This window comes from Schistocerca americana, chromosome 1 (genome assembly GCF_021461395.2).
Source record: "Schistocerca americana isolate TAMUIC-IGC-003095 chromosome 1, iqSchAmer2.1, whole genome shotgun sequence".
Taxonomy (NCBI): Eukaryota; Metazoa; Arthropoda; class Insecta; order Orthoptera; family Acrididae; genus Schistocerca; species Schistocerca americana.
This window is the reverse complement of record NC_060119.1, coordinates 536,561,252-536,581,915: the sequence shown is the minus strand read 5'-3', so window position 1 is coordinate 536,581,915 and position 20,664 is coordinate 536,561,252. Positions and strand designations below refer to the sequence as shown.

The window sequence follows — 20,664 nt, the reverse complement described above, 5'->3', positions numbered from 1 at the left end:
ATTTATGCTTTTTCAATAAAAAGATTAAACAGTAGGGTGGAAGACTACATCCCTGTCTTACAACCTTCTCAATCCGAGCGCTTCGTTCTTGGTCGTCCACTCTTATTATTCCCTTTTGAATCTTGTACATATTGTATATTATTCATCTCTCCCAATAGCTTACCCCAATTTTTCTCGAATTTCGAAGATCTTGTACCATTTTACACTGTTGCAAGCTTTTTCCAGGTCGGTAAATCCTAAGAACGTGTCTTGATTTTTCTTTTGTCTTGCTACCACTATCAACAGCAACGTCAGAATTGATTTTTCTTTAGTCTTGCTACCATTATCAACAGCAACGTCAGAATTGCCTCTCTGGTGTCTTTACCTTTTCTAAAGCCAAACTGATAGCCATCCACACATCCCCATTTTTTCCATTCTTCTGTGTATTAGGCTTGTCAACAACTTTGACACATGAGCTGTTAAGCTGATTGTGCATTATTCTTGCACTTGTCAGCTCTTGCAGTCTTCGTAATTTTCTGGATGATATTTTTCTGAAAGTAAGAGGGTATGTCGCCAGACTCATACATTCAGCACACCAACATCAACAGTCGTGTTGTTGCCACTTCTCCCAATGGTTTTAAAAATTCTGATACAGTGTTATCCATTCCTTCTGCCTCATTTGATCTTAAGTCTTCCAAAGCTCTCTTATATTCTGATTCCAAAACTGGATCCCCTGTCTATTCTAAATCCACTCTTGTTTCTTCTTCTATCACGTTAGACAAATATTCGCCCTCATAGAGGCCTTCAATGTACTTTTTCCACCTATCCACTCTCTCCACTATATTTAACAGTGGAACTCCCGTTTCTCTCTTAATGTTACCACACTTGCCTTCAATATCAACGAAGGTTGTTTTGACTTTCCTGTGTACTGAGTCATTCCTTCGAACAAATATTTCTTTTTCGGTTTCCTCACATTTTTCGTGCAGCCTTTTGGTTTTAGCTTTCCTGCACTTCCTATTTGTTTCATTCCTTAACAACCTCTATTTCTGTATTTATTAATTTCCCTGAACATTTTTGTACCTTCTTCTTTCATCGATCAACTGAAGTATACCTTCTGTTAACCATGGTTTCTCCCCAGTTAACTTCTTTGTACATATCTTTTTCTTTCCAACTTCTACGACTGAGGCTTTTAGAGAGGTCCATTTCTAGTCAAGTGTATTGCCTACTGAGCTATTCTTTATTTTTGTATATATAGCCTTAGAGAAGTTAAAGCGTGTCTTTTCATCCCTTAGTACTTCTGTATCCCACTTCTTTGCGTATTGATTCTTCTTGGCTAATCTCTTGAAACTCAGCGTACAGTTCATCACTACTACATTGTGATCTGAGTCTATGTCTGTTCCTGGGTACGCCGTACAATCCTGTATCTGATTCCTAAATCTCTGCGTGACCATGATGTAATCTAATGAAATATTACCCTATTACTTTCCAAGTATATCTTCTTCTCTTGTGATCCTTGTACAGTGTATTGACTATTTCTTGCTGCGACTCAAATAGTCTTTCTCCTCCCTCATTCCTTGTCCCAAGCCAATATTCTCCTATAACCTCTTCTTCTACTCCTTCCCCTACACATGCATACCAGTTGCCCATGCTTACTGGATTTTCATCTCCATTTACGTACTGTATTACCCTTTCAGTATTGTCATATACTTTCTCTATCGGTTCTTCAGCTTTCGATGTTGGCAGGTATACTAGAACCATCGTTGTCGGTGTTGGTTCGGTGTCGATTCTGACAAGAACTACCCTATCACTGAATTGTTCACTGTAACACCCTCTCTGTCCTACTTTCCTATTCACAACTAATCCTGCTCCTGTTATACCATTTCCTGCTGCTGTTCACGTTACCCAATAATCAACTGATCAGAAATCCTTGTCCTCTTTCCATTTCACTTCACTGAGCCCCCTATTTCTTCTTGATTGCACCTTTTCATTTCCCTTTTCAGATTTTCTAGCTTCCTTACCACATTTAAGCCTCTGACGTCTATCTTTTTCTCATGGTCACCTCCCCCTTGTCAGTCTCCTCCCGGAGATCCGAATGGGGGACTATTCGGGAACCTGTTGTCAATAATTACAGGACACATGTCCTGTGGATACATGTTATGTGTCTTTAATGAAGTGGTTTCCATTGTATTCTGCATTTTTGTGGAGTTCATCATTGCTGATTCTGTCGCTTTTACGGGCAGTTTCCCACTCCAAGGACGAGAGAGTGCCCTGAAACTCTGTCCGCTCCCCCGCCCTCTTTGACACTGCTGTTGACAGAATGAGGGCGACTTCTTATGCAGGAAGTCTTTGGCCGTCAATACTGATTATTAGTCAGAATTTAAGCGATGGTTGGTTTCGAGAAGGATCTGCAATTCCGAATGCTTCTCCTGATTCAGTGCATCTATAAACGTATGAATATTTGTACGGTTGACCGCAATGAGTAACTTTACAATGAAGTAGCACACCACTACTAACCATTACCAATATTCATAGACTATCAAAATGTATCAGCATTCACGACTGTTTACTGTCATTGTATGTAACCCTGTACCAAAGAAAAACATACAGCACTTCGAAGTTATGTATATGTATCTAAGTATCAAACGTAGCTATTTCAAATAAATTTGTTAAATGGTACGTTTCTGTATATGTTTCACTGCCTTTTTAATCAAGCTCTCCCACAAACATCAATTTCCTCCCCCAAGCATCTCACGAAATGAACACGACGAAAAGATCAACAGTCGACCTTCCCACCCACCAGCTGGGAATAAAACGGAGAAGGGAGAGAATGACAACGGTGACAGAGGTACCTTCCGCAACAGACTATGAAGTGGGTTGCGGAATTTAGATGTTGATGTAGATAACAGGTGGAACTCAAACGTCTGAGTTAAAGAAAGCTGTGTAAAATAGGGTAATCAAAACGAGATTCTTTCTACACTGACCTGAGGAGTGTCTGATGGTGCTGAATGTTATCCACCAGCTGCTGCTGCAAGCGTTGTTCTAGGAGGCCTGCTGTATGAGAGTCACCACAAGACAGCATCGTAGTTTCACTCGTTGCCTGATATTCATAAATACAGTCTTGATGTTTTGACTTTCTTGTCTCCTTACGAAGCTTATGCACAGCAGAAATGTTCTCGTTCAAAACTTTGAGCTCTGCTCCTATCACCAGCATCATATGGAAAAAGAAAATGTCGATGCAGACTGTAGATTCTGCCGCTATGGTTAGACCGATGGACTGGGCCACGTACAGTATCTCGTAGGTGGGCGATGTGTGGACTTCCATCGGCAGCCAGAGGGAGACGGGCAGCTGTCGTTTGCTGTCTGGCGATGGGTGATCGCCCCCGTGGACCCCGTGCGACAGCAGCGGCGACGACACCCAGCCCATCAAAGCAGGCACCGCCGCCGCCTGGCGAACGCAACAAGCACACACGTCACACGTTGACCTCTAGCGTGGATCCAAGAGGGGCGACGGAGGGGGTAGGGGGATCGGAGGGGGTGGGGGGAGAGTGGAGGGACCATACGAGTTATCACCCCCCTCCCTCATGTCATTCCAAAAACACATTTCAGCACAAACATTCATACACCTGCACATATTTCCAAATTTCACAGGTATCGTTCAGAGAAAAATATATCATGATATCTAAAAGAATCATAAGGATTTCTATAAATTACATAGTATATTTAACACAGGATAGTGCTCAGTTGCTTCTGTTGCTTCTGCCAGGGCCTGCCCAAGTGAATGAGCTTACGACCTGACCAGGTACATTCTAGGCAGGTAACGGCGCACAATCCCACACAATACATACCTGCTGTTAATAGCAAACTAAAATACGTTTCTTACCTCTGTGGGTAGAACGCAGGAAATTGAACGGGGTAAGAGAGAAAGGGAAGACCCTCCACTAAAGGAAAAAAATCAGAAAGTCTGATTTCCCAAACGCAATTATTTTTAGTCATGCTGATTAAGTTTAGGAAGCGTGACTGGTCGGAAAAATCATTTGTGTTTTTCTGCTGCCAGTCACATTTGTTTTTTTCTGTTTAGTTTAAAAAACTGAACCGCGTTTCGGGCATGTTTTAGTTCTCATCAGACGTTTATGATTACATATGTCATTCGAAGGTAAATTGTCTTAGTTTAAGTTACCCTAGAACTGTTTTGTTCACTTGTTCTGCTGCTGGAGTGAGTGTTGGGGTATTTGGGGAACGGAAAAGCCAGTGGGTGGGCGCAAATCGGTTTCCAATGTTGTCATCTGCTGGCTTCTAATCGTCTAGAGCTGTGTGTGTTGTTCTAATTGATACACAGTCTGTGCAGTATGCAGATAGTACTAATGCAATAGATGTAAGATGTGCCACTGTGAAACAAACGACTAACAAACAGCGAATAAGACTACGAAGCCTTTCGCGACGTATTTCTTGAAGAAAAATCTCTCCCTTTGCATATAAAAGTGGGAACCTCGCTAGTTTACAACAGTCAGTTTTAGCCCAGGCGACGACCATGGAGGTAGTGGTCGAAAGCTTGGAGTTTTATCCTGAATTGACGCGGCATGTACACCGAGCGATTTTTATTCAAACAGCGAATAAAGCTGAAGCAAACGGTGATCTTTACTCGTCCACACGTAACGCCATCACATTCGTTCTGCACTGTTTACGTCCGTGGAGACATACCTGTACACTGAAAAATACTTCAAAGCCAGTGTTGAAATAAACAGTGCAATAGTGTAATCGTAAGTGGACACATGACATACAAAAAGTATATCACACGATTATCGCGCCATAACAAATGAGGCCGAACTATCTCTATCCTGCACAGGCCTCGGTATCAATCACAACAAACATCCATACACCAGCAGAAGACAGTAATGGAATCGATTTATGGTCACCCATTGCCCTCCACCCCCCCCCTCCCACCCCCCTCCAAACAACCCAGTAGCCACTCCAACAGCATAACAAGTCAGAGAAACTTATCCAGGTTATTCAGACTAAAACGTTTCATCTTCAAATAACATCTGTATTCATAGACGGTTGATGACGAGCGAAACATGCTCGAAACTCGTTGCAGTGTGTTAAATCACACATAAAATAAATAAATGTGAGCAGGCGAGAAATATCAGTAATTATTCCCCAAGGTAGACGGAAACGACTGAAAGATACATCATTCCCTCATTTAGGAGCTCGTACAGCCATAGTGTGGAGAAATAGGTCGTTTCTGTTAAGTGAAATACTGATATTGGTGAGTACACAGTTCGAGTTTTTATTGCGTAAATTAAGGCTGCGAGAATTTGTTGCTGTTATACTCATGGTTCTAAAATTGATTATTTGACACATGATATTCTCAAATCTTTGGACAAGTTCTTCTCAAATGCTACATTTTCTGAAATGCACTTTCTTAGATGTTATGCTAAAATGAAGTACTAATTATGGATATAAGCAAATTATTATTGTCATACTAAAATATCCCACATGCAGATTATGGATTTAGGGAGGGTGCAAGTAGAAAAAACAAGCGAATAAGATAAATAAACAGTTGTTTCGCCGATAAGATGTACGCACGACAGTCATGGCAATGACATAGCGCTTTTAATGTCTAAAGCGACGTTTTTTCTGGAAACTCTGCAATGGGGAGTAAATTACAATGTCTTAGATTGCTCCCATTTGATTTTATCTCACTTCTTGATATCCAGGTACTGGCAAATAGCGTTTCGACAAGTGTATCTGCCGTCGCTCGCCAATACCATGGCTTGCCAGATTATCCGACTTGAATCTGTGCTTTTCTCTGAATGGGAACCACTACTGTGTATTCCAGCCCCGTTGATAGTGTCTGTGAACACTGGAGACTCTTTTTGTATGGTTGTTAATGCATTCTGAACATGCCTCAGATTCTTAAGCGTATACAGGCGTCGATGAGGAGACATGTTGAAGCCTGCCTTCACTTGAACGGTGGCCATGTGGAATACTTATTGTGTTTGCTTTCAAGTGCATATTTACAGTTCAGACTCTAGGGGACGCTGTCATACGGTGTAAATCCACACAATCGTGTCGGGGAAACCATTGGTTCCCGGACGTACGTTTATTAATAGTATTTACTTGATAGATTCTTTTTCCACCCGCCCCTTTCGTGTGTATCGGTGTTAGTCAGCCTTTTTATATAATCATTATCAAAATCATATTCATCTAAGTTACGTCCGCCGTGCATGTTAGAGAGCCAGCCACTTACAGGACGTGGCGTTGCGCCGCCCGGGATCAAACGCTCTAGGCAGATTAACAATGAGGGTTGGTGCACCGGCCAGCTCGGTGTGAGTTGTGGCGGTTTCCTACATCCCACTAGGTGGGTACTGGCCTAGTACCTGCCAATGTTACATGATTCATAAACATTTCGAAAAACTTCTGCTAGCTTTCATGTGAACAACATTGTACGTTGACAGGGTACACGTATACAATGAAGATCCAAAGAAACACGTACACCTGCGCCCGCGAACACGCAGAAGTGCCACAATACGACGTGGCATGGACTCGTCTAATGTCTGAAGTAGCGCTGGAGGGACTGACACAATGAATCCTGCAGGGGATGGAGATCTCTTCTGAACAGCACGATGCAAGGCATCCCAGATACGCTCAATAATGTTCATCTCTGGGGAGTTTGGTGTCAAGCGTAAGTGTTTAAACTCAGAAGAGTGTTCCTGGAGCCACTCTGCAGTAATTCTGGACGTGTGGGGAGTCCCATTGTCCTGCTGGTATTGCCGAAGTCCTGTCTAGATGTATCAGGGGTCCCATATCACTCCAAACCACCTTGAACCCCCCCCCCCCCTCGCCACCGACATCCTGGGTCCATGGACTCATGATCTTGTCTCCATACCTGTGCACGTCCATCCGCTCGATAGAATTTGAAACGAGATTCGTCCGAGGAGGCAACAGTCCAACGCCGTTTGCTGACGGGCCCAAGCGAGGCTCAAAGTTTTGCGTCGTGCAGTCATCAAGGTTACACGAGTGGTCCTTCGGCAACGAAATCCCATAACGATTATGTGTCGTTGAATGGTTCGCTGGGTGCAGTTCCGTATTCTGGCTCTTTACATGTCTCTGTATCTGAATATGCATGCCTATACCAGTTTTTTTGGCGCTTCAGTGTATTCCGTCCCGGAGCGGTAACAGGGTGGTGACAGGAAGGCATCCAACGACCACTTAAATTAACCATGCCTAATCCGGTAGTAACCATGCTGAACCTGCGCCAGTGAGGGATAAAGGCAAGAGATGAAGTATTCTTCTATAGTAGGTTGAAACTGTGTGTGACAGCTAGTAGTATTTGTGGAGGGGGGGGGGGGGGAGGAGAGAGAATTGAGTGGGTGGTGTGGAAGGGGGCAGACAGTAACACACTGGGAACCTAAACCTGAAACCGCACTTGCTTAGTCTCGTTGAGAGCTCTCAGTTGTATCTAAACAAAAGATCAAAAAAAGAGCAAATCCCTTTTACAATGCTTCGTTGTGTGTGTGGCACACGAATGGTACTGTACTAGAGAGCCACACGCCGCCCAACGGAGGACCGTGGGTTGCCCTCTTCTCAAGGCGCCTGAAACACAAACACCGCCCATTCTACTTAAAGCGGTTGCTTCAGATTCCAGGGCGCAACATCTGCCGTACACAACACCGCTGCTGCGCCGGCACTATGAGCCACGTAATACTGTCGTAATTTCCTAGTACCCCTCCTCCGGATGGCCTTTATGGGAGGACGTCTAGAAGCTCGCCAGTCAGTGGGAGTCCCAGACTCGACATCAACGTTCTGCTTCAAAAAATGCAGCGAATATATTCCCCAGAGTGCAGCGCACGCCATATAAACCCAGGACGTAGCCCAAGGCGAAATTGCCTACTGCAGCGTTTCTCGATCCTGAAAGAGTGAGTGCTGAAGTTGCACCTCCAAGAACTGTCATCATAATGAATTTTCAGCCTGTAGTGAAGTGTACGCTGACGTGTAACTTCCTGGCAATTTGATACAGTGTGCCAGACCAGTACTCGATACTGGGACCTTCCATTTACACGAGCAAGTGCTCTACTGATTGATACATAAGAATGACTCGTGACCCATAATCACATGTTTATTTCCACCAATACATTATACCACACCCTCCGAACCATACAGAAGTTGTCCTGCGTAACTTGAAAGACGAGCACTCGTGGAAGAAAGGATACCGCGGCCTCAGCCCCATTCTAGGGGATGTTTTCAGAATGTATTTTCACTCTGCAGCAGAGTGTGCGCTGATACGAAGCTTCCTGGCAAATGAAAACGCTCTGAGGCCGGATTATGGGTCGAGCTTGGATAGCTCTGTCGGTAGAGGACTTGCCCACCAAGGTTCGAGTCCAATTCCAGTATAGAGTTTTGCTCTACAGGTAATTTCAATTGTTACGATATTAGTTAAAATCTTTTATCAGATCAGGGCGATCTTCACGTTACCTTCCCTCGGAACCGGTTTCAGTTGCTCAGCGTTATCGCGTACCTTCTGTGTTGTAATAAAGTTCTATTTTTCTTGGCTATCTGGACACATTTCCCTTCCTGTGCGTACCCACAACGGGATACTACCGCTTGTGCAGTCCGTCTAATCTGCATACAGCCCTTTTTGTGACAATCACTTCATGCAATGATTTTGTAAGATTCTTCAATTCCTCCAGGCGTATTTTATGAGGAAATGAATCTCGGGTGAACAGCCTGGTATGAGTGATTAGTGTCTTATGCACACTCATTCCAGGCTCTTCACCCGAGATTTATTTCGTCAATTTTGTAAGAGAAAATTCGCAATATCCCCAGTCGAATGGATTTTACGTTAAACGATATTACCCATAACTATTGGCTCGAGCTAACAGATCCGGTGGAAGTACAGTTCGTACATATTTCATTCCTAACACAGAACTGTAGTGTTCAAGTCAACTTTTAGGAAGATAACATCCAAACGTCTCAAAGTTAGGCAGTTCGTGTGCCAGGTATCTTAACTGAAGATGATACTTGTGATGAGTGAATTTCCATTGTAGTAGATGCTGTTGTCTCAGTGGTGGTGAGAGACGGAAAGTAAAACACACTGCTGCCACATAGACTTTGTCTACGGAACATCGCGAAGGGTTTCGACTAGGTTTATGTTCCCATTCACGGACGGATCACTAGGAACGGCATACGTGCCTTCACTCTGTCACTGTGGAGAAGTGTAGGACATTGCCGAATATATCTGGATTAATTTAATGTTCGGTCGGAGGTTGGTTGATAAATTGTCACTGCTCAGACAACGAAAGAGAGGGGGGTTGGATACTCAGGGTACAGATTCTACGGTGGGCATCAGCAGCAGGAATGGTGTCTATTACTCTGTCGAGTTCACTTCTCATACATCCAGCCATGTCAAGGAGTTAAAATGTCACGAACGTTATCAAGTACTCCTTAGTACTGGCAAGTAATCCTTAGCTGGCAGCCTGAGGAAATTTTATTCGGTGTTCCAGTGAAATTTTCCTCTCTAATATTATTATTCTGTTGATTTATCTGTGAAGTCCACCTGAATGATGTGATTCCATGGTAATTTAATGATACAATGAGAACTTCCACAGAGAAAGAAAGAGCATACGCGTAGATGACTATAAATAATCAGGTCTTTCTAGGGTAAAGAACACAAATGTCCAACCCACATCCTGCGGACCATATGTGTCTTCGCTTAAGGTCCGCTGCCGTTTGCGGGAAGATAATACTTTAGAAAGATTCTTCCCTTACATCAGAAATTGCATATGCCTCAAGTGCTTGGGAACCCTGAATTATCAGAAAGAAAAGCTAAGTGCTTGTGGGGGCACCTATATGTACAATAACAGTAGCCACGTCTGTCGTATTTCCTCTCTTTGTTGAAGGCTCTGCAGCCTACTACCATGAAAGTGTTGTTATCACTCTTCTATAATCCTTGATCTTAAAGATAAATCTGCTTTCATTCTGTGTTGTCTGTTGACCGTTGCCGCAGTGTTTACGGTGTTAGAGCTAAAAAAACATTCGTTTGCCAGTGCGATTCAAGCCCGTACCGAAGTAACGTGGTTGTGGTTTCTGAAAGTAATAAGAAGAAAAGGAAGTGTCGGAAGAATCCATATCATTTCAGATCAGGTGCACGAATCACTGAATAAACAGCCTTAGTTAGTGAACAAAGGGTTTAAGTTTACAAGGATTAAAACTTCAGTCGACATTACAACATAAAACATGCGTCATCCAATGACAAATTCAGGACTAGTTTCCTGCAGAGAAAATGTTCGGATTGAGAACTGACATTCCTGCGCAGTTGCCACGTTATGAGACAATATCTCCATAGTCAGACTGACTAATCAAAGTGCGCAACGTCGTTGCCGAAATTGTGGTAAAGAATTCAAAATCATTTCCAGGTGGCAAGTTTGTCAAAGGCCACCTTGAGAACGTTGTCAAAAAATAGTTTCCCGAACTGATCTTATCGCGTCAGACTGCAGGTCACCTTATGGCGAATTAGCCGCCAGTGTTGAGAACATGTTAAAATGAAAATCCACAGAGTTTGAAATTTATTCTCTTATATTCGATGAGAACAGTGATGCGAGCGACACCGAGCACTTATCAATGTTCGTGAGGTGTGTCAATAAAGATTTCAGTCGGGTGGTTTGGTCCTTCTTACAGACACCACAAAAGTCGGTGACTTAAAGGATACCATTACTGGGACCATAAGAAGGCTTGGTTGAAGTCTTACAAAATTGCCAGCGGTAACAATCGACGGGGCTATTTCATCTGCAAGTGAGCGAGAAGACAGCCAAAGCCGGACTGACTTGGTAGTGCAATTTCATTGCGTAATTCCGCAAGAAAAACCTTGCGTACACCTCTGCTAATGACCATATGACGACGAGCCAGTAGAAGTAAACGAATGTGGCTCTATGATAAGTCTGACTGGACGCCTTAGATGTAGAGGAATACACAGAAGTTTAAGAATGTTTGGTGAATACGGGGGAGGGGGGGGGGGGGAGGTGGGACGTAGTAGGAGGCAGGGATCCGTGTGATATTGGCGTAAGTAGCGTCACATGTGACATAATCATCAACACATCAGAAGAACCAGGTTTCTTTTATGTGTTGAGCAGTTGTACTGGTTCAAAATGAATGTCTGGAAATGTTAGATTGGGAAGTGACGCTTGAATATGAAGATATTATCAACTCCCCAACGAAAACGTATTTCAAAGTATGCTTTGAGCTATTTACTGCGGATGAAAAGTATAGGAAGAAAAAAACTATTTATTTCTAGACACCGGCTTCCGGAGAAGTTCATCCACGAGTAGGAGGCGGCAAGATTAAAACTGCGATTTTGTTTATAAATGAGTTGGTCAGTTTCAAGACGTGTCATGTCACAAGAACTGAAGTCTATAGGTGACACTAAAAGCTTACTGTATCCCATAGAATTGAAAATTATCCATGGTATACGAGTATTTCTAAAGTAATAAAAACACTGCGGTTCCCGGGGAGGAAGGACAGGTTTTCCCTCTCGCCTCCCTTCCACTCTTCCCACAACCTTGCGGACCCCTGTATGGCTAACGCATATCGAAGAATGGATGACGTGCCTGGCGCTGGAATGTCTGAACTGTAAAGGTGCTGAGGAGCAAGACACTCGTAAGGCACAGTAAATGACATTTAAATGAAAATGACTTTTGAAATCTGAAGACGAATGGCCGAACCAAGTGGAAGACTTTTTCAGTATGCAGAGCGACGAACTATAAGACTACATGCGATATATTCCGTTGCGTGTTTCTGTGATGTGGTTTTGTAGACTTTTGTGTTTTATATGGAAAAATACAGAACGTTTTGAGACTATAGAGACAGGCAGTACTGAGACAATAATTTGAAATGTAAACCAAACCTGTAAGAACAAATAGACGTGTTGGATTAGTCTGTGATAGCGACGTCTGGTGTACTCGTTGCCTTCACCGTTATTGTACTGATTCCTGACGACGGTCAGCAGCTCCACCAGCTGCAGAAGCGTATCTCTCTGTCCGATGAAAAGAGCAACCTGCAAATTATAGTTTAGTCATTATATGGTCAAAGTAATTTTGTAATCACTGACGTATTTTGATCTACGCTGACAATTAGAAAGGTTGAAAGCAGTGCACGTGGATTAATAGAGGACAGGCGGAAAAATGTTTTATTGTTTAAAATCAAGTAGGAATTATGAGCCATGTAGTAATTATTTACAGTACTTCCACTAAGGCCAACTTTCACGCTTTTTGAGTAAAAGGAGAACAACGGCGTGATTAGTTAAAGAACGTAAGATTGTAAGAGAAATTTGTGCTTTTACTTAACACTTTCTCAGCAGCTGTAGAACTTGAAGTGATCAAGCACAGACCACACCTCGTATAGCGTATCATCTAAGTGTACGACGCCTGCTGTACGCTCATGTTAAAAATTATAAAATGTGTCCTAACAAGTGCTAAAAGATTTCAACCGAGAAACAATCTGGTAAGAGAATACAAGAAACTTTACACGTATTTAATAAAATAAACGGATTCAAAAAATGACTCAGGAACCAACTGTAATGATTTTTTAACGTACGTCTAATTTCACGAGGTCAGTCACACCGATGTATCATTAACCATTCTGAATAACTATAGTATACTTTCCTCTTATGTGGTTACACTGGTACTCCTAAGTACTTATACGCGTATAGTCTATTCTACCTACATTTAAGTTATCTTTTTAGCTTTTACGTGCAATGCTTTATCAAATATTTTAAATTTTTTTGTTATAGTTTTAGTATGAACTACATTTCATTATATTCTGCTCCAGGAAAGTTTCCATGTTATTCGCTGGTGCGCCATTCGCGCATAAGAAACTCTTAATAGTTTACTATAACGTTGATTCGTGGTTACTATCTACAGCTCAATTCTAGTATAGATTTAAAGTCATAGAATATTGCCTCTCATTATCCTCGTGTACGTAACATAGGACATAGATATTGTTGAGCTGTTATTTTTCTAACAAATTACCTATTGTCTTTAGTATTTCTAACTATTGAGATCTCTCTGTTTCAAAGGTGGTTTATCTACAAGCTAGTCTTAGATCAGAATAATAAGTAGCGCGAGACTTACATATTTTGTGTATTTTATTTTTGAATATTAAAATGGTCAACCGGTACGTCTGAGATTAAAATTTTGTAAATTATCTTCGCCGTTCAAGGTTACTGTTTCAAGGTTATTTCATTTCATACATGCCGTTTGGTATCCTTTAAAGCTTAGTAGCGTACTTGTGAATTTTAGTCTTGATGCAAGCCAGTAAGTCAATAAATATGCTTTTGCGTCCTTTCCATTCCCACACACACATTCGTTTGTGTAATTTTTCGGAATGTATTTACTGTAATTGGTTGAGGCCGTCCAGGAAGTTACATTCTCCTTCCTCCATTGCCATTCCTTCCACATATTCCATATTCTTCAAGAAATCGGTTTATTTCAGTTTCCTTGTCAATTAGTTCATAAATGGTTACCTGAACGGCAACTACAAAGCGGACGATGAAATTAATGACACTTTCAAATTATTCGAACGGCGTGTAGAGGAATGTGGAGATATTACAATTACTACGTCTGCGTTCTACATTACAGCGTTGTTCGAAGTACCCATTGCTTCTGTTGACATTAGTGGCAGCTTCATAGTACAAAAAAAAAAAAAAATTCCACGCAGCGGGTTACTATATTACAACTGATTGTTTAAGTGCTTATTGTTGGCTCCGGTTTCTGTTTTAGCAAGACGGAGACGTATGATGTCGTCTATACAACCTTCGTAAAAAACATTTTTCGCTGGTCGGAGAACCACTTAACATCCGCATCCACAAGATGTATGCAAGCTTGCAGTAGCAACAGCTTAGTTCAGATTTTGGGAAGACGCGTCCTTTCGGTTTTCTTCATTTTGCCTTTACACATGCTATAATGCTGGAAACAGTGTTTAAATCGCACGAAAATACGAGGTAATTGCAAAAGGTATGGAATTTCGATCAGAAAAAATCTTTTACTCGGAGTTATTTACGGAGAAAAAATATCTGAACAGCAATAGAAGGACTTCTGATGCCAACATATTCGCTATTTTCGTTTGGAATTTCTGCACGATCGGTTCTACGCATGCTGCATGATTAACTCACGCTCTCATACAGACTAACATATATGCATACACACACACACACACACACACACACACACGGAGAGAGAGAGAGAGAGAAAGAGAGAGAGAGAGAGAGAGCGGTCGAGAGAGATTAAAGATTGATTTATAGGAGAATTGGCGCCTCTAAGCCCATCAGATGTAATTGCTCGCTTTAAGGAGTAACTTTGTGTTAGGTGATGTGCGTAAGAATTGTGTGTGATCGTCCACTTCTGCAAAAGTTCCCACGAAGTAGGACACATGGTTTTCAGATAGCACTCCAGCTTCATTACAGATCACAAATAGTTTTTTCTGTTGAGAGGAACCGCAGCTAAGCATCCGTGTTTCAGAAATAAACCGCTTTCAGCTGTATATGATTATTTAGAGTAACACAACCGGTTTAGTGATGCCAAATCACATCCTCAAGCGTACATCTACAACACAGGATACGTACACTCGATAGTATGGTAAAAAAAGATATAAAAGCTATCACTGTCCCAACAGACCTTGAAGGCCAACAGCACCGTCAGACCGCCGTGCCATCCTCAGTCCTTAGGCGTCACTGAATGAGGATACGGAAGGGCATGTGATCAGTACACCACTCCGCCGACCGTTGTCAGTTTTCGTGACCGATGAGGCTGCTTATCAATCAAGTAGCTACTCAATAGGCTCACAAGGGCTGAGTGCGGCCCGCTTGCCAAAAGCACTCGGCAGACCAGGACAGTGACTGATCCAAGTGTTAGCCAAGCCAGACAGCGCTTAATTTCGGTGATCTGACTGGATTCGATGTTACCCCTGCGGCAAGGTCGTTAGCTGAGAGAAACACATAGCTATCCTAATAATCTACGCTGTGCCACAACCAATATGAAATACACTTCAGTAAAACATTGAAGCCCTGATACGGGAAGGAGGGGGGCTCAACATTGTCAAAATAAAATACTATTATCCGTAACAAGAAGGTTGTTATAGTTCAAATTGACCCGTTGAAAAGCTGACATGTTAATGACACGTTAAAAGTATGTATACCTACATCAAAGAGAGAAAAATAAGAAAACAATAAAATGTAAAATCCACCAGCTAACAACACCTGGCCGGCCGGATTGACCGAGCGCTTCTAGGCGCTTCAGTCTGGAACCGCGCGACCGCTACGGTCGCAGGTTTGAATCCTGCCTCAAGCATGTATGTGTGTGATGTCCTTAGGTTAGTTATGTTTAAGTATTTCTAAGTTTCTATGGGACTGATGACCTAAGATGTTAAGTCCCATATTGCTCAGAGCCATTTTTTTAACAACACTGGAAACGCATTGTTAAGAAAACTCACTTGATACAAGGAAGAGGCGGAGGCAGATGGAGGGTTGCTCTCCACCGCTTCCTGGTGTCAAGTTACCTTGTCGATGGGCTTTCAGTGTTGTTATCTGGTGGGGGAAGGGACATTTTAACTCCTTTTGTCTTCTTATTTTGCTCTCTTTATTGAAGGTAAACATGCTTTTAACACGTCATTTCTTCAAGTGATAAATTTGAACAATGACGCCCTACTTGTAGCGTGCAACATTATTTTATTATGACGAGGCTGAGATCCCCTCCTTCCCGTATCAGGGCTTAAATATTTCACTGACGCGTGAATATTTCAAACTGGTCGTCATACAAAATAGATTACTTCTGAAAACCATATTTGCCAATATAAGTGAAATTACAATACAATGGGTCCCTCACAAACGTGAGCCTTTGTGTAGCAATGTTGCTCCAGTTTTCCTGAAAATAGATTATTAGGATAGGTATCTGTTTCCTACTTATCGTACTACCAATTGTAAGTTACCTATCATATAAATGTAAGCCATAATACGTGATTTCACATCACGAAACCGGTATGTTCCTGTAAAAGGTCCATACCTACCTGGCAGCGGTTTATTGCTGAAACATCACTGCAGTTTACCACTTACGTGCCACACAGTTGAAATGCTCACCTTGATCCACATTACGCTGCAAATGAAAGCCACGAAACAAGAAAGTGCCGTCTCCTCAATTTTTCGTGGCGGGTCCATGTAGAGCTTGAGGCTGGCAGAGAGCACGGGGCAGGCGATGCAGAGCAGCGAGAAACCGGCCAGCAGGGCAGAGCAAAGTCGCGCTGCTCCGGAACCCCGCAGCGGCCACAGGCCCATCAGGCTCCGCAGCGTCGCTCCGGGACCCAGCAGGGCATCTCGGTCGACGCTGCAGCGCTCCATTGCGGCTCCTGAACCCAAGTGAAAATGTGAGGAGCTTGTCCTAGCCGTTTGACATCGTAGCTACGGGACAACTAAAAGCATTATGATCTTTGCCCACCGAGTCGTTGGATACCGTGACACGGTAACAAAAATACGTAAGCAGGGCAGACACGGACGGAGGTTTACTCTAGTAAAGACATGGACTGCAGATGGGGATATCCACTGAGCTAAGTGACGTTGACAAAGGGTAGCGTAAAACTGTGGACGAGTATCTCGAAACCGGTGAAGATGGTCGAATGTTAACGTGCTACTGTCGTGAGCATATACGGAAAGGACAGTAAAACTACCACTAGGTAGTAAATGGTTGGACGTTGTAATGGTACTTGAATTACGTAACCATTATGGTACCTCACCTGAACCTCTCGATACCAGTAATATTCTACTGTGTTTCAGCAAAGTAGTTGACATATTTCTGAGACAGCATTCAGATTTGCTTTCATTTGTGATACATCGATGTGATTATATTACAATAGTATTATTCTTATGTGTATTCATTCTTTTGTTACTATGATCTTTGACGTACTTGTAACTCTGATTTTTGGGCGCGTAAGCGATTATTAGTTAGTTGTTGAGTTGTTAGAGAGTCGGACCTTGAGAAGGTCAAGTCTTGGACGTCATGTTGAAAAGACGCGTATTGTAATCCGCTTATAAAATGTGAACTTTAACAGTGAATGTGAGAAAGATGTTTTCAATGTAATCTTCAGGAATGATTTTTGAAGCGCATCTACAAAACTTTTGAATATAGCAGAATAAAACGTAGGCCTCTTTGCATCCGAGCTTGGAATCATAACCACCTAGATTTTCAACGATTGAGCCATGATAATACGAGACCAGTGTGGGAAACACAAAAAGATGAGTGCCTAGTTTTTTCATTATTACATTAAATGACCTTATTAACTGTGCTCTAATGACACCTGCCACATAATATGACTGTTTTTGCCCGAAAATGCAGTATTTAGCAGCGTGAGCAACACCACAATCGTTATAAGATTTTGACCTTTGTTGTGGTAGGGTTGTTAGAACGTCCACGACTCTTCAGACAACGTGGAGTTAAAATGATTGTCTGCTCTGTAAAGTAGGATAGATGGTGGTCTGTGGCGTCTACTGAAAGAGCATAATGCTGGTGCAAGCACCAGTGTTTCGGAGCACACCGTTCATCTTAAATGGTTGAACATCGAGTTCAGCAGCAGATACACCTTCGTATTCACATGTTGACCTACCGATAACATCAATTACGATTGCGGTGGACATGAGACTATCTGGATTCGACCGCCGACCAATGTAAATATATCTCCTCTTCGTCTGAATCACATTTTTTCTGCACTGGTTTGTTGGTCGTCCCCACAAACGCCGTCAACTATGTGAACGACGGCTCGAAAGGCGCTACACGGCGCGGGCGCAGGCTGGTGGGAGCAGTATTATGGTATGGGACGCAGTCTCCTGCATTTTCATGGACCTGTGGTAGTAATCGAAGAGATGATGATAGCTGCGTATCATCTGCATCCCTCCGTGATTGATGTCTTCCTCGACGGTGAAGCGATATTTTAGCAGTATAACTGTCCGTGTCACTGAGCCAGGGATACAGTGGCTTGAGGAACATTATGCTGAAATGTTGGTGTCTCGGCAATCAAATTCACGTGAGGTAAATCCTTTGAAACCCATCTGGCTGGCTGGCGCAAGCCATTGTAGCATACGCAAATCAGCCGCCCGTTATTTACTCGAATTACATTACTGTGCGTAGACTTGTAATGGCACATACTTTTATAAATCTACCACCAAACTGTTGTATCCCTGATTCGCAGAATCAGTGATGTATTTCGTTCCAAAGTGGCACAAACAAGCTCTTAAGCAGGTGGTCATAATATTTGTCTCATCAGTGTATAAGCTAATAGACTACATCGTTGATACTGCCTAGAACAGTGTTTCTCAATGTGGTGTCCGCGGTCCCCTAACAGTCCGAGGATTCCACTTTGAGAAACACTGTTCGCTGGATCTAGCCGACGTTACACAAGAAGTATATTTCAGGTACAATAAAGGAAGTAATCTTTTAGATAAGCAAGTTGTTTTTTTAAAAAAAATAGGCGAGAAATTGTGTGATATTCAATGGTTGTTTTTATTCGGCCTACTTGGTAAATATTTTGTCCTTTCTCAAATAACTGAATTTAAGGCCTGCAAGGCATTTATCTTAATATATTGCACGTTGAGAGTAAAGTTGAAGCTACAGTTTCGAAACTTCAGCTGTGAGCAGTAGGGTACAAAATAATAACTACTCATCATTTCCAGCGCTACAGGACTTTATTCGTTCATCTGGCGATAAACTCGTTGCTGAAGTGCACAAAACACTTTAGAGGATTAGGTGCAAGTTTTTGTTCCATGACCCGGTAATTGTTGGACTGAAAATCATTTCACTAGTGTAGGCATCTTGACTTACAAGGTATGAACGATGATGACGACGTTCAAGCCTGCAATCGCTCCGATGTGTTGTGGGGGAATAAACGTACCTACAGTCAATAGATTTTTACAGCTTTTTTCGGCCACCTTCGTTATCAGGAGCATACATTTGTATATCACTTCGTCCACTCACAGTCTCCACAAGGTTTGCTTTCGGCGAGTTACCACATATTTGAAAAAGACGTCAGTGATGTCTAGAAATAAATACAGTTCCAGAATCTGATAAATGTAAAGGAAATCCGAGTCACGTTATTATATTCTCATCACTGCCATACCAAACAAGTGAGAACTAACTTCATGTGTACTAAAGAGAAGCGCGGTGTAGTAGACACGGTAAATTAATTAGTGTTGTGAAGCCAAATTCAAAGTAATTCAAAGTAATTATAGAGATTCAAAGTAAGCATAGAGATGATGGAAGAGAAGAAGTACCAATCACAGCCGCATGGGGGTACTGAAATGATTCGTTGGCGACAAGTGAAAATTTGTGGCGCACCGGAACACGAACCAGGATTTCCCTCTTTCTTAGAGAGCTCCCCTTAACCGTCTCGCTGCACGAGTACGCTTCCCATCCAAGTCAAATTCCCAACTCGTAACACACTACTTCCGTAGCAGCCCCCTGTCCACTTTCCTCATTGCTCGCAGCATCCTGCGTGATTCCCGCAATAGGTCGGTCCACACGAAGGTGTCATGAAATGCTGTCAAGGCATACTATTATATGTCTCGTTTATGTTCTTTCGAACTCCGCTGCTAGGGTGTAAAAACATCTAATCTTCTCTCTACGTGTAACAACAGAGCCTAGCATGACAGCATATTTTAGAAATGTTCGTACCGGAATAGCGGAATGCGGTCGTTTTATTTCTCAATTCCAGCATATTTCTCACTTTTTTCTGGTGATTCAGTACCTCAGTTGGTACAAGAGTTACATGGTTAAATGCAAAAAATTGCTTTGCATAGTGTTATTTGCTCAAGACCTCCTTTCCGTATTTCAACCAACCTTGTTACACACATGACTTAATTTTTGCAAAACTGGAATGCGGTGGTAGACACAAAAAATCGAAAACAACCAGTGTTAGCGTTAGGGTCGATTCCAAAATTTCAGGTGTCGGCAAGCAGATCTGTGATGCGGCGGAATGCAGTCAATGGAACAGAATGAATAGAACTTCGTAGAGCCTCTTCTAAATTTTACAAACGGTGAAACTCCGTAGAACGTCGCACAAAACAAAACTTTCAAGAAGCAATTTTTCGTGATTATTCATTTGAAGACGGTTGTAAATAAGTAATCAGGTAATCCTGTTAATCTGTTAAAGAAATTTACACTAGTAAATATAGGTGTACGATACCTACAGGGTGTTTCAAAAATGACCAGTATATTTGAAACGGCAATAAAAACTAAACGAGCAGCGATAGAAATACACCGTTTGTTGCAATATGCTTGGGACAACAGTACATTTTCAGGCAGACAAACTTTCGAAATGACAGTAGTTACAATTTTCAACAACAGATGGCGCTGCGGTCTGGGAAACTCTATAGTACGATATTTTCCACATATCCACCATGCGTAGTAATAATATGGCGTAGTCTCTGAATGAAATTACCCGAAACCTTTGACAACGTGTCTGGCGGAATGGCTTCACATGCAGATGAGATGTACTGCTTCAGCTGTTCAATTGTTTCTGGATTCTGGCGGTACACCTGGTCTTTCAAGTGTCCCCACAGAAAGAAGTCACAGGGGTTCATGTCTGGCGAATAGGGAGGCCAATCCACGCCGCCTCCTGTATGTTTCGGATAGCCCAAAGCAATCACACGATCATCGAAAT

The 20,664-nt window shown here is 42.4% G+C and overlaps 1 protein-coding gene across 1 annotated transcript in view; it reads right to left on the bottom strand.

Annotated features, from left to right (window-relative positions):
* The window catches only part of LOC124572674, a 66,453-nt gene extending 50,096 nt beyond the window's left edge, over positions 1–16,357 (bottom strand). Inside the window, exons 1-2 of the mRNA XM_047131132.1 lie at positions 16,100–16,357; positions 2,961–3,424 (exon numbers count right to left, since the gene is read on the bottom strand). Of these exons, the coding sequence (XP_046987088.1) occupies positions 2,961–3,424; positions 16,100–16,357 (722 nt within the window). The remainder of the gene's footprint in view (positions 1–2,960; positions 3,425–16,099) is intronic.
* Positions 16,358–20,664: the final 4,307 nt, after the last annotated feature.